Below are 13,028 nucleotides of genomic sequence, written 5' to 3' on the forward strand. Positions count from 1 at the left end.
TTTAGAGGTCCCTGCCCTAAGTGGATTCAATCTTGGCTCACTGTACCAGCGGCCCACATGGGACAGATTTATGAGTTCAGAGAGTAGAGGCGGAGATTATTTAGAAATCAGAAAAGATGTCTTGGGAAATCTAGGCCTTCAGTTAGATTGTGAAGGACAGGGTGTGGGGTGGCTAGGGGTGAAGAAAGGGTATGTCTGATAGGAAGCAAGCATTGAAATAGATATCGTGACTAGAATGTGAGAGTTAGGGATGAGCAATCAGGAAGATGTGCTCCAAGCACAGGCTGAGGATGGACTGGCATGGATTATTTATGTGGGGAAGAGTGGAAAATGAAGCTGGAGTTACATTAAAGAGAGATCTTATAGGCAGCAGGAAGCCATTAAAAACTTTTAAGCAAAGAAACTGACAATATGGCATTTGTTGAATGCCTTGAGGTGGCCTTATATGGGTTAAATCTGTTTGGTGTTCTATAACCTGGTACTTGAATACTGGTCTTTCTATAGGTTTGAGAAGTTCTGTTATTATCCCTTTCTACCCCACTCTCCTCTTTGAGGCCAATAATTCTTAAAGTTGCCCTTTTGAGGCTATTTTCTAGATCTCATAGGCATGCTTCATTCTTTATTATTTTTTCTCCTCTGTATATTTTCAAATAGCCTGTCTTCAAGTTCACTAATTCTTTCTTCTGCTTGATCAATTCTGCTGGTAAGAGACTGATACATTATTCAGTATGTCAATTGCACTTTTCAACTCCAGAATTTCTGCTTGATTCTTTTTAATTATATCAAATTACTTGTTAAGTTTATCTGATAGGATTTCATATTCCTTTTCTGTGTTATCTTGAACTTCTTTGAGTTTCCCCAAAATGGCTATTTTTAATTCTCTGTTTGAAAGTTCACGACATCCCTGTCTCTCCAGGACTGGTCCTTGGTGCCTTACTGAACTCATTTGGGGAGATCATGTTTTCCTGGATGCTCTTGATATTTGTTGGTGTCTGGGTATTTAAGAGTTAGGAATTTATTGCAGTCTTCACAGTCTGAGCTTGTTAGTACCTGTTGTTCTTGGGAAGGATTTTTTTCAGGTATTCAAAGGGACTTGGGTTTGTGATCTAGGTTTTTGGTCACTGTAGCTGTATCTGTATTAGGGAGTACTCCAAGCCCAGTAACATGTGGCTCTTCTGCCTTGGTGGTCTTGGATAAGATCTAGAAGAATTCTCTGGATTACCAGGCAGAGACTCTTGTTATCTTCCCTTACTTTCTCTCAAACAGAGTCCCTCTCTCTGAGCGGAGCTTCCTGGAGCTGGGGGAGGGGTGACACAAGCATCCTTGTGACCACCACCACTGGTACTATGCTCGGTTAGATGTGAAGCCATCACAGTCGTGAGTCCCATCAAGGCCCTTGGTAACCACTGCCTAGCTATTGCCTACGTTCACCCAAGGATCTAGGGCTCTACAGTCAGCAGGTGGTGATGACAGCTAGGCTTGTGTCCTTCCCTTTAGGGCAGCAAGTTGTCCTCAGCCCTGGCAGGTTCAGAGATGCCCTTCATGAGCCAGGGCCTAGAGTTGGAAACCTTAGAAATCTACCTGATCCTCTATTCTACTGTGGCTGAGCTGGTCCCTAAGCCACATGACAAAGTCCCTCCCACTCTTCCCTCCCTTTTCCACGAGCAGAGGAATCTTTTCCCATGGCCACCACTACCCCAAGCTCACAGCAAGTACTGCCTGGCTACTGCCAAGATTCACTTGAGGTCCAAGGGGCTCCTCAGTCAGCTTGTAGGGAATGCTGCCAGGTCTGGGACTCTCCCTTCAGGGCAATGGGCTCCCCGCTATCCCAGGGCAGGTCCAGAAATACCATCTGAGAGCCAAGGCCTGGAATTGAGAACCCCAAGAGCCTGCTTGGTGCTCTACCCTACTCTACTGTGGCCGAGCTGGTTCCTAAACTGCCAGATACATTTTCCTTTATTCTTCCTTCTCCTTTTCTAGAGCAGGAATCTCTCCCTATAGCCACCACAGCTGGGAATGTGCTGGGTCATGCCTGTGACCAGCACTTCTATGAATGTCACCCAAGACCCATGGCGAGTAACGCCTGGGTATTACTGCTGATTACTCAGAGCCCAGGATTGGTCCTTGGTGCCTTACTGCACTCATCTGGGGAGATCACGGCTCTTTAGTCAGCAAGTGATGAGTCCTGCCAGGACTGGGTCCTTTTATTTTTTAAGGCAGCAGGTTACCTTCTGGCCTAGGGTATGTATAAAAACGTCACCTGGGAGTTAGGGCCTGAAATGGGGGACCCAGGACTCTGCCCAGTGCCTTATCCCACTGTGGCTGAGCTGGTGTCCAAGTTGTCAAAGTCTTCTCTACTCTTTCCTTTCCATTTCTCAAGTGGAAGGAAGGACTGTCTCTCCCAGAGCCGTGAGCTGCACTGCCTGGGGTTGGGGGAGGGGTAGTGCAAGCACTCCCTTGGCCATCCCAGCTGGTATCTTGCTAGTTTGCATGCACCCCAAGTCCACTGGTTCCAAGCCCAGCCCAGCACCAGGGCTTGCCTAGGAGTTGGAGTCCTTGTGGCCTAGACTGCCTTTCAAGTTCATTGGGAACCCCAGAACACTTTAGCACACGGTGGCACAGCTTGCTGAAACTCAGTTTCTGATTGCTGGAAGGGGTGATTCCCCTCTGACTACGCCTGGTCTCAATGAGCCTCAGTGGGCACTGACTGATTTCTGCCCAGTGGTGCTTTCTGCTGTGACAGGGGCAGTAAATTCCAATGCAAACTCCCACAATCACTGTACTCTCCCTTCACCAAGCACACAGATTCTTTCTCTGCACCAAGTGGCTGCTACTTGGGGTTGGGGGAGGGATGGCACTGGAAATTCAAGACTGTCTTTCCTCCCCTCTTCAGGTCCTCTTCCAGTGGTATGAAGTTAAAACCAGGTATGGGATCACTTATCTGATTTTTGGTTCCTATGCTATTTTGTGTGGATAACTGTTTAGTTTGGGGTTCCTCCATGAGGACAATCAGTGGAAGCTTCTATTTGGTCAGCTTGCTCCACGTCCCTTCATTGACACAATATGACATTTACACAGGATGACTCTGGTGGTATTGTATAGAAAAACTCAAGTAGGGTGATGGTGTAAGGCAGTTCTGCTGAACACACTTTTACTAAAACCCCACTAAACGCCAAACTCTGTTCCAGGCCTGGGGACTTAAAAACAAACAAGAACCAGTCTCTTCCTCAAGGATTTGCAATCTACTAGGGATAAGTAGGAAAATAAACCAATTAGGATGCTTTTTGTTCATCCCATTTTTGAAGCAGTGAGGGTTAGACCAGGACCTTGGCAGTGGGGATGGACAAGAGTTCCGAAAGAAGGAGTGGATGGTACCTCTGAGTATAATCACAAGCTCCTTATTTATTGGCTTTTGCAACAACCTGCTTTCTCCCCAGTCTGTCTTTACTTTTTTCCAATTAATCCTCCTTGTTCTTATTTTCTATCCTCTTCTCTGTAGCTGGAGGCCCTTAATAAATACCTGCAAATCAAATAACATACTATTTAAATGCCATGTCTTTTCCTGATGCCCTGGGTGTTCTTTGCTAAGTGGGCTTGATGTTCTTTCCACTGAACTGTTTCCATCTGAACATATATATACACATATATATACAACCTATATATGTATACATCACATATAGAATTAACTGAAGTTTACATGATCGGAGTCTAGTGTATTTTCATGAAATATCTTCGTTTAAATGAAAAAAAAAAATAGGAAAACAGTACAAAATAGCCTGCCAAACAGGCACATAGATAAAAGGTATATGGACTTGCTTATAATGCATATTAATTTAATTGACATTCTATTAATTTCTATTCTATTCATATTCTATTAATTTAATTGAATAAAGATTTAACTAAATGGATTACTATCTGCAGCTATTTGGCCATTGGGATAAGTTGAATAAGACAATTCCAGGCCTGAGAACTTTTGGCACTTATAGGCAGGTGATGAAAAGTTTACTTAACCAGATGATGTTTCATTATCTACACTGCTGACTTTGGTTCTTCCTGTTTGCACTATTTTCCTGCTTTGACCATTCCTTTGTATTGCATTCTATTCACAGAACCTGAGCAAACCTCTTCATGGTAAGTCATATCACCTCACTCTTTCCTTTTCAACTCAATCAACTCAATAAAAATTCTAAGTTCTTAATCTTGGCCCATGAAGTCTCATATAATCTTACTTTCAGGCCATCTGTAATTATTTCCTTCACTCACACTTGGTTTCTGTACTGTTCCTTTTTTTTTTTTTTTTTTTTTTAGACAAGGTCTCACTCTGTTGTCCAGACTGGAATATAGTGTGTGATTGTTCCTAGAATATTCTAAACACACTTCCACCTCAGACCCTTTCCCTTGTTCCCTATGCCTGGATTCCTCCCCACAACTCCAGACATCTGCATGACTTGCTCCATAACTTTCTGCAGATTTCTGCTCAAATATCGCCTTATCACAGAGTCTTTCTCTGACTACTTGGCATTCTCTAATCCTACTTTCTGTGATTTTTAAAATAGAATCATTTATTCAATAAAATGCATTTATTACTCCTGGAGTCTACATTGTCTGCTTCTCCCAACAATGTTAGAAGTTCCTCAGAAGAGGGTCTGGTTAGTTGGCTCCTTTATTCCCAGCACTTAGAATGTTGGTTGCCATATGGTCAGCACTCAACAAACACTTCTTGAATGAATTGGATGGATTATCGGGAGTTATGCATTGAATTTCAGAGAAGCAAAGAGGAGGGTACACGGCCTATCTTGGGAGGTGTGGGAGGGATCAGAGAAGGCTTTCTTTCATAAGTTATATCTGGGCTGGGTCTTCATTCACTCATTCTTTTTCACATAAGCATTCATTCAACAAAATCTCATAGCACTTTCCAATGTGCCAGGGACTATAGAACCAGGAATGCAGCTGTTTTGAAATTCCATAAAAATAGACAAGCCTCTGTTTTTATGGAACTTATAATCTACTGGGAGAAAGACAATAAGCAGGCTAATACATAAACAAACAAGAAAAAGTATCTGATACTGGCACATGCTATGCAAAGAACTAAAACAGTATGATGCAAAAGAGAGGTGGTTACTTTAGACTGGGTCACTAGAAGAGCATCTCTAGAGGAAAAGAGGTATTCTGGTTTTGGAATTTTCAGCCATAAAGAAACATGCACATGTATGTTTATTGCAGCACTATTCACAATAGCAAAGACTTGGAACCACCCCAAATGCCCATCAATGACAGACTGGATAAAGAAAATGTGGCACATAAACACCATAGAATACTATGCAGCCATAAAAAAGGATGAGTTCATGTCCTTTGCAGCAACATGGATGAAGCTGGAAACCATCATTCTAAGCAAACTATCACAAGGACAGAAGACCAAACACTGCATGTTCTCACTCATAAGTGGGAGTTGAACAATGAGAACACATGGACACAGGGAGGGGAACATCACACACTGGGGCCTGATGGGGGGTGGGGGACTAGGGGAGTGTAACATTAGGAGAAATACCTAATGTAGATGACGGGTTGATGGGTGCAGCAAATCACCATGGTACATGTATACCTATGTAACGAACCTGCATGTTCTGCACATGTATTCCAGAACTTAAAGTAGAATAATAATAAAAAAAGAAAAGCATCTCTAGGAGTGACATTTCAGTGGAGATCCGAGGGACAATAAGAAAGCAGCTGTGTGAAGATAAAGGGAGTGAGTATTCCCACAAGACAGAACAGCCAGAGTAAAACTCTCAAGTATGAATGGGCTTAAGGTGTTCAGGGATCCAAAAGAGGCCCACAGGGCTGTGGGTCAGTGAGAAAGGGGGCATAACATGGGCTCAGATAGGAACAGTCTTAAGAACGAGTAGAATCCAGGAGGTGAAGCAGGGGAAGAACCAGACTGAAAAGCATTGTAGTTGAAGAGAATGGCATGAGCAAAGGCAAGCAAGCATGAAGTAGATTGATATGTTTGAGTAAATCTAGGAAACCATATGTTCTGGGTTCAGTGCACAATCAAAGATGGAATCGGGGATACTGTGGGGGTAAACTGGCTGTTCATGAAGCTTCTGGCATCATATTTTTTGTTGCAGTTGAGAGAAGAGAACTGTCTCTCTAAAAAGTATATCCTCAGGGAGTGATATAATTAACCTACTATAAAAGACTATACTTAAAAGGTATATTCTTAGAAGACTCAGATATTACGTATGTGAACTCCTGCTAAGCCTAGAGCTTGGAAGCAAATGTAACCTTGCATATTTTATTTTATTCTAAACACAACCTCAGACATGTAAGCTGTTGCCATTCCTATTTTAGACACTGAACTGAAGGATGGGCAGGTTCAGTCACTCCCAGTACCTGTAGAGAGCTGGGGCTCAATTCTACGTCTCCCCTGCCCACTGCGGTCTACCCTGTGGTCCAACATCTCCTCAGCTGATTCAGTGCACCTGCCTAGAGTAATCCTGTCAATTTATTCTATGGGCCTTGCCTAGTACAGTTTTCCTTTGCCTGTATCTATCTTCTGTGCCTACCTCTAGTTCAGAAAGTATACTATTTTTCTCCTTCTCCCTCAGCTAATCCTAGTCAATACCATGGTTTATAGAAGCTGTTCTATAGCTCGCTGACTTCCTCTGTTGACAAAAATGATGCAAAAACAAACTCAAAGATGAGATTATATGCTTGGACACACTTCTTCCTCTATGGTAACTGAGTCCCCAAGGAGTGTCTAAGTTTTGGGATTCTTGACAGATTGGAAGTTATATAACAATTGGGACCCTGTTATCAGTAAAACCAGATTCCTCAGAGAAGGTAGTGCTGAATTCATGACAAGGAATTTAATTTAGATTCACAATTTATCAAGTAAATGGTGACTTATGAGTGACAATTCAATGTGCGTGTCATCATGGCCTGGTGGTGACTGACATTATGCATTGAGATTGAAGCCATTTCGAGACTGTTACTTTATGCATCATATGAGAAGGCATCAGGAGTATACCAAGATAAAACATTTATCTAGGAGGAAACAGACAGTGAAATGTTCTTCCACTAACGATGGTGCATTTTGCACTTCTGCACCACAAACCTCTGTTACATATTCATCACTTGACAATGTAAATGTGTAGTTTAGATAGCACTGGAGAGTTAGGATTTCCATCATAAATTAGGCTGAAAAATTCTGACTAAATAATGTTATCTGTTGCAGGAGCCATTTTTTTTCAACATTTGGATGCCCAAGATACATCCAATGTTGTCAAGCACTTTACCTTCAGATGGCAAAATCAGAGGTGTATTAAAATGGCACGATGTTCGTGAACGTTAGCAATGACGTGTGCCATTACTGTCTCTTGAAAGGCTGATAAAATTTTTGGGGGGGAGTAAATGGTATAGCTCTGAAATGATTAGGAAAAAGGATGTTCTACAAGGTGAACAAAAAGTTAAAGGCAAGATAGAAGGCAAGGCCAGGCCAGGCTGATGAAAGGAAATAAGTTTGAAAAAAGTTGGTCCCCATTTTTAAGTGCAAAATATTTCTAGAAACCATAGCTTAAACTCAGGTGCTCAGCAACCTTCATCTCTTTGATAATAGTGGGGACTGTCAAAAAAGCAAATAAATATGGTTCAAAGAAAAAGATGAGCCCACACCAGGAAGGGTCCAAGAAGCACAGCATAAAAGAACTAAACATCAAAAATGACTAAATACTTTCCATTTGTCAGTGTTTCTTTTTACCCATGCTTGAAGAAATAATTTTTTTTCAGGGTCTAAAACTTGTCTTTTACAACACTCAAGTTGTGACAAGAAACAAACACTAGTTATTTAGCTGGACATAATTGTGAATGAAATTAACACTAGAATTACCTGAAATTCCAATCCATAGTTTTCTCTGCAGAATTCTCTCAGTTTAGGATATACATTTTCTCTTAGTGCCTGTCTTTCTGCTCCCGTATCTGTAGTAGAAAGACAAACACACAGGAAGTGAGTATGTCCACACATGTTTCTGGCAAAAAAACGAAAACCTACAAATAAATGCTGACAGTAATATAATCAAGTTGAGGTGCTGGGTTGTGAAATAACAGGGTATTTGTCTCTTGGTATAGACCTGCCCCCTAATTGCACAGAGATCCATCCATCAGGCATGCACGAGCAGCCCACGGGATGGACCACTGGTTGGTTCTATGTAGGCTGGCAGGGCTGAAAAGGCACAGTTGATTCTTTATGCCCACACAGACCTTCACGTTGAGCTCTTAAATAGGTATGACCACAATGTCTTTGGAAGGGGCAGAAGGAAACACAGTAGGGTTAACAGGGTTTTAGCTCCACAAAATATACAAGTTTTAAAACACACGCACACATGTACACACGTCGATAAATTTACTTATTGATTTCTGAAAACATCCCAGATAATACCATTGCTACCTCGAGTATTCAGATATATTATGACATTTTACAAAATTTAGCACAGTATGGAAACAAGCATGAAACCCTATCATAGCAGATCCCACCCACTGTAGATTCAACTGGCCAGTGGTTTAATAAAATAACGTCTCCTACCCTGGGCTTAGGGACTTACCATTATATCGGAGATAGAAACTATTTTACACATGTCATACTACGTAAACCTTCTGAAATAAAAAAACTTTTTATTATCTCCTATCATTAAGAAAATACAAGAAGAAACACAGAACCCGAAACTCGAAGAATCACAAAACATGTATGCATTTAATGTCGAATGTTTTGCACAGAAAGGAATTCCAAAGTCATCTGTGCTGAACAATTCTGCAGCAATGATGGCACTGTAAGATTCTAAGAGCAAAGAGGCGATTCCTTGCCCAGCTACCTTCAGTGAAACATGAATACAGTTTTCAAAAATTAGGTTAATGTGTAATCTTATGAAAAGTACCATTTGCTAAAAGTACCTCTATCCCAGTCATAACTATGAAACATCCGCATACCACATTTATAACAAAGATAACAGTTTAAAAGAATTTCCCTATTATTCTCAAACACATCTGTCGATGAAAATTTAACCATATGCCGTGTTGACCTACTCTATTTTCCTACTGTTCTCAAGCCTATTTTGAGAAGCAAATAACCAATCACGGAAGTCTGAAATGCAGCTGCAGCCTGGCAGAGTGACAGGAACCAGTGTTTACATAGAAATCAAAGATTCAGAGAAATACAAGGTCTTCTGGATTGTCCTGTGATCTAAACAAATAGGGTGTTTTCCAGCCTTAGATTCAATGTGGTTCTAAGTTCAAAGAGAAGAAGCAGGACACCCATCGGAGGAGCTGTACATTAAAGCGGGGCCCATGCGGTGCTATGGCACTGACGGAGGCAGTTATATTAAGCTTTCACATAATTTGTATAATCTTGAGATCAGAATGCCCATCCTCCCTTGCTCCATTTTAAGAGCTGAAAATGCTAACTTCACAATAAAGCTGATAACATTCAGTAACTCTAAACGCCCTTAGCAGATTTTCAAAATCGAAATAACGAAAAAGCCACTTTAAAAAGAGACAAATACTGCCAGATATAGAAGGTAAAAATATATTCAAAAGGGTTAAGAGATTCTAAAAAATAGTATCTAAACTATACATAAAATAAATATGTAATGATATAAGAAACAGAAATTTATTGTTTCTTAAAAACATATTAACTCATTTTGAGGTGCTGAGACTTGACTGCACAATTGTAAGGAGGATAAGAGAAATTTAGTACCTAATTTTTAAAAAAATTTCAACTCTTATTTTAGACACAGGAGGTACATGTGCAGGTGTGTTACCTGGGTATACTGCATCCAGGCAGTGAGGATAGCACCTGATGGTTTTTCAACTCACACCCCGCTCCCTTCCTCCCGCCACTAGCTGTCCACAGTGTCTATTGTTCTCATGTTTATGCCTATGTGTGTTCAATGTTTAGCTCCCATTTTCAAGTGAGAACATGCAGGATTTGGTTTTCTGTTCCTGCATTAATTAGTTTAGGAGTATGGCCTCTAGCTGCATCCATGTTGCTGCAAAGGACATTGCATTCTCTTTTTTTTTGGCAGTGTAGTTTTCTATGGTGTATACGTGCCACATTTTCTTTATTTAATTCACCACTGACGGGCACCTAGGTTGATTCCATGTCTTTGCTATTGTGAACAGTGCGGCAATGAGCATACAAGTGCATGTGTCTTTTTGGTATAATGATCTATTTCTCTTTGGGTAAACATCTAGTAATGGGATTGCTGGGTCAAATGGTAGCTCTATTTTAAATTCTTTGAGAAATCTCTGAACTTTTCCACAGTGGCTGAGTTAATTTATAATTCCGCCAACGGTGTATAAGTATTCTCTACTCTCTGCGGCCTTGCCAGCGCCTGTTGTTTTTGAACTTTTTAGTAATAGCCATTCTGACTGGTGTCAGATTGTATCTCATTGTGGTTTTGGTTCGCATTTCTCTGACGATTAGTGATGATGAGCATTTTTTCATGCTTTTTGACCACTCGCATGTCTTCTTTTAAAAAGTGTCGCCTGTAATCCCAGCACTTTGGGAGGCCGTGACGGGCGGATCACGAGGTCAGGAGATCGAGACCATCCTGGCTAACACGGTGAAACCCCGTCTCTACTAAAAAAATACAAAAAACTAGCCAGGCGAGGTAGCGGGAGCCTGTAGTCCCAGCTACTTGGGAGGCTGAGGCAGGAGAATGGCGTGAACTCGGGGGGCGGAGCTTGCAGTGAGCTGAGATCGGGCTACTGCACTCCAGCCTGGGCTACAGAGCGAGACTCCGTCTCAAAAACAAACAAACAAACAAACAAACAAAAGTATCTGCTCATGTCTTTGTCTATTTGTAATGGGGTTATTTGGTTTTTGCTTGATTTAAGTTTCTTACAGATTCTGGATATTCGATCCTTGTTGGATGCATAGTTTGTGAATATTTTCTTCCATTCTGTAGGTTGTCTGTTTACTCTGTTAATAGATTCTTTTGCTATAGCACCTAATTTCCAACATTTAGTGAGTGCTTCCTGCGGTCCAGTAGTGTGCTAAGTACACTTCTATTTGCATTTCCTTAGTCACTGCTGACCACAACCCTATGAAACAGGTAACATTATTACCACGTTTTTTAAGCAAGGAAACTAAAGGGCAGAGGGGTTAGAAAACTCGCTCAAGAGCATACGGCCACTAAATTAGAAAACCCAGATTTGAACCCAGAAAGTCATACACCATAGTTTGCTCTAATCAAGGAAATATACAACTGTGAAAAGAATCAATCTTTGCAATGACCGATGGAATAAATGCATGAAATGACTAAGTGATGTTAAAGTCCTAAAGCTTATGAAATAAAAAAAAATTGTATTATCCTTGATGGATTCTTTTCTTTCTATAACATACCCTCCAAGAGCCAACACATCAATAAGTTCTCTCACTCTACCACTAAACAAATCCTACTTCTGTCCCTTCTGCTACCAGATGCAAGCCATACTCACCTTTCATTCAGATTCCATCTCCCTGTTTTCATACTTGCCCTGTTTGGTTCATTTTCCATGGAGCAACCAGACTGATTTTTCCAAAATGTCAATCAGATCACATCACTACTTTGTTTAAAAGCCCCATTAGCTCTTTACAGATCTTTGAATGAAATGTACACTCCTTATGATGAATGTTGTCTCTCTCCCCAGGCTCATCTCTTACCACTTGTTTATGTCCCTCCTGTTTATGTCCTGTTTATGTTTATGTCCCTCCAGCAGCACCGGCTTTCACTTGATTCTTAGATTATATTCCCACTCGCAGACCTTCACTTTAGCTATGGTGTCGTCCTGGAATGCTTAGTCCTGTGATCATCTCATGGCACCTCTTGTCATTCAACTGGCAGCTTTAATGCCACCTCCTCAGAGAGGCCTTCTCTGAGCACTCCATCTATAAAAGTCACTGAATCACCTTCTACTTCCTTAATTCTTTGTGGATTACTCATTGTTTATTTGTTTATTGTGTGCCTCCCTCGCTAAAATTTAAGCTCAAAGGGAGTTGAAACCTTCTTTTGTCTCACTCACGGCTACATCTCTAATGACTGCAGTCTTGCTCAATTAATAAATGAGTGAATGAAAAAAGCCACACATGCACCAGTGACAAAAATGAACTGATAGGCATGGTTTCCCTGCAACTGCCTCCAGAAACAGAAAGGCCTCCTACATTATAATTCATTATTCGATGGGTTTAATAAAAGCAAGATTCTGAAATCTTGGGAAACGGTGGTATTTAGATAATTGGTGTCACGAGGTAAATGAATGAACTGAATTTTCTTTTTCTGTGTTTGTGGCAGAATATGAACTCCGTTATTTTGAGCCTTTCTAAATATGTGAAGGAAGTATATACACATATCCAATGGATATTCTGTGCTCTTATTTATATTAAAAATTGACTTAGATTTTTCCGTATTTGTATGAATATATGATTGGCTCTGAAAATGAAAAAGTAATTAAGATAGGAATGGATTAATTATGATGAGTGAACAGATAAGCTGGCTTAATTAAATAAAAATCTTGATTCATACCGACAGCAAATCCGGATGGTTCACAATTAAAAAAATTAGAATGTCGTGGACAGGAAATATTAGCTCACAGAATCTCACACTTAAAAAGGGCCCTCTTTAAACAGTGTAAATCAAGTATGAGGTATGTCTTAATTTATGTTTTATACATAGTCATCACATCTATTTGTAACTGCCCAGTACCTTAATGCTTTGAAAAGGTGCACTAACACTTTGGCAGCACTAACTGTTAGGTATTTAAAGGAGCTGCTTTCTGAATGATTCCTTTGTGATTTCAGAGTTAATGAAGGTCTCTGTACAGTGTCTGAGTCACCTACAAGAAGTACATTAGCTGGGGGAGAATGAGTAATCAATACCATTATCCTTATAATATCTTGAGTTCACTTCAACAAGGGTTTAGATTAATTCCAATTTTTTTTATTTTACAATTTTTTTTTATTTTACAAAATAATTTATTTTAATTTTTATTTTATTTAT

The 13,028-nt window shown here is 40.5% G+C and overlaps 1 protein-coding gene across 1 annotated transcript in view; it reads right to left on the minus strand.

Moving 5' to 3' along the window:
* NWD2 (NACHT and WD repeat domain containing 2) overlaps positions 1-13,028 on the minus strand; it is a 200,214-nt gene that overhangs the window by 119,095 nt on the left and 68,091 nt on the right. The window contains exon 2 of the mRNA XM_003898567.5: positions 7,886-7,974. Coding sequence (XP_003898616.2) covers positions 7,886-7,974 — 89 coding nt within the window. The remainder of the gene's footprint in view (positions 1-7,885; positions 7,975-13,028) is intronic.

This window comes from Papio anubis, chromosome 3 (assembly GCF_008728515.1).
Source record: "Papio anubis isolate 15944 chromosome 3, Panubis1.0, whole genome shotgun sequence".
Taxonomy (NCBI): domain Eukaryota; kingdom Metazoa; phylum Chordata; class Mammalia; order Primates; family Cercopithecidae; genus Papio; species Papio anubis.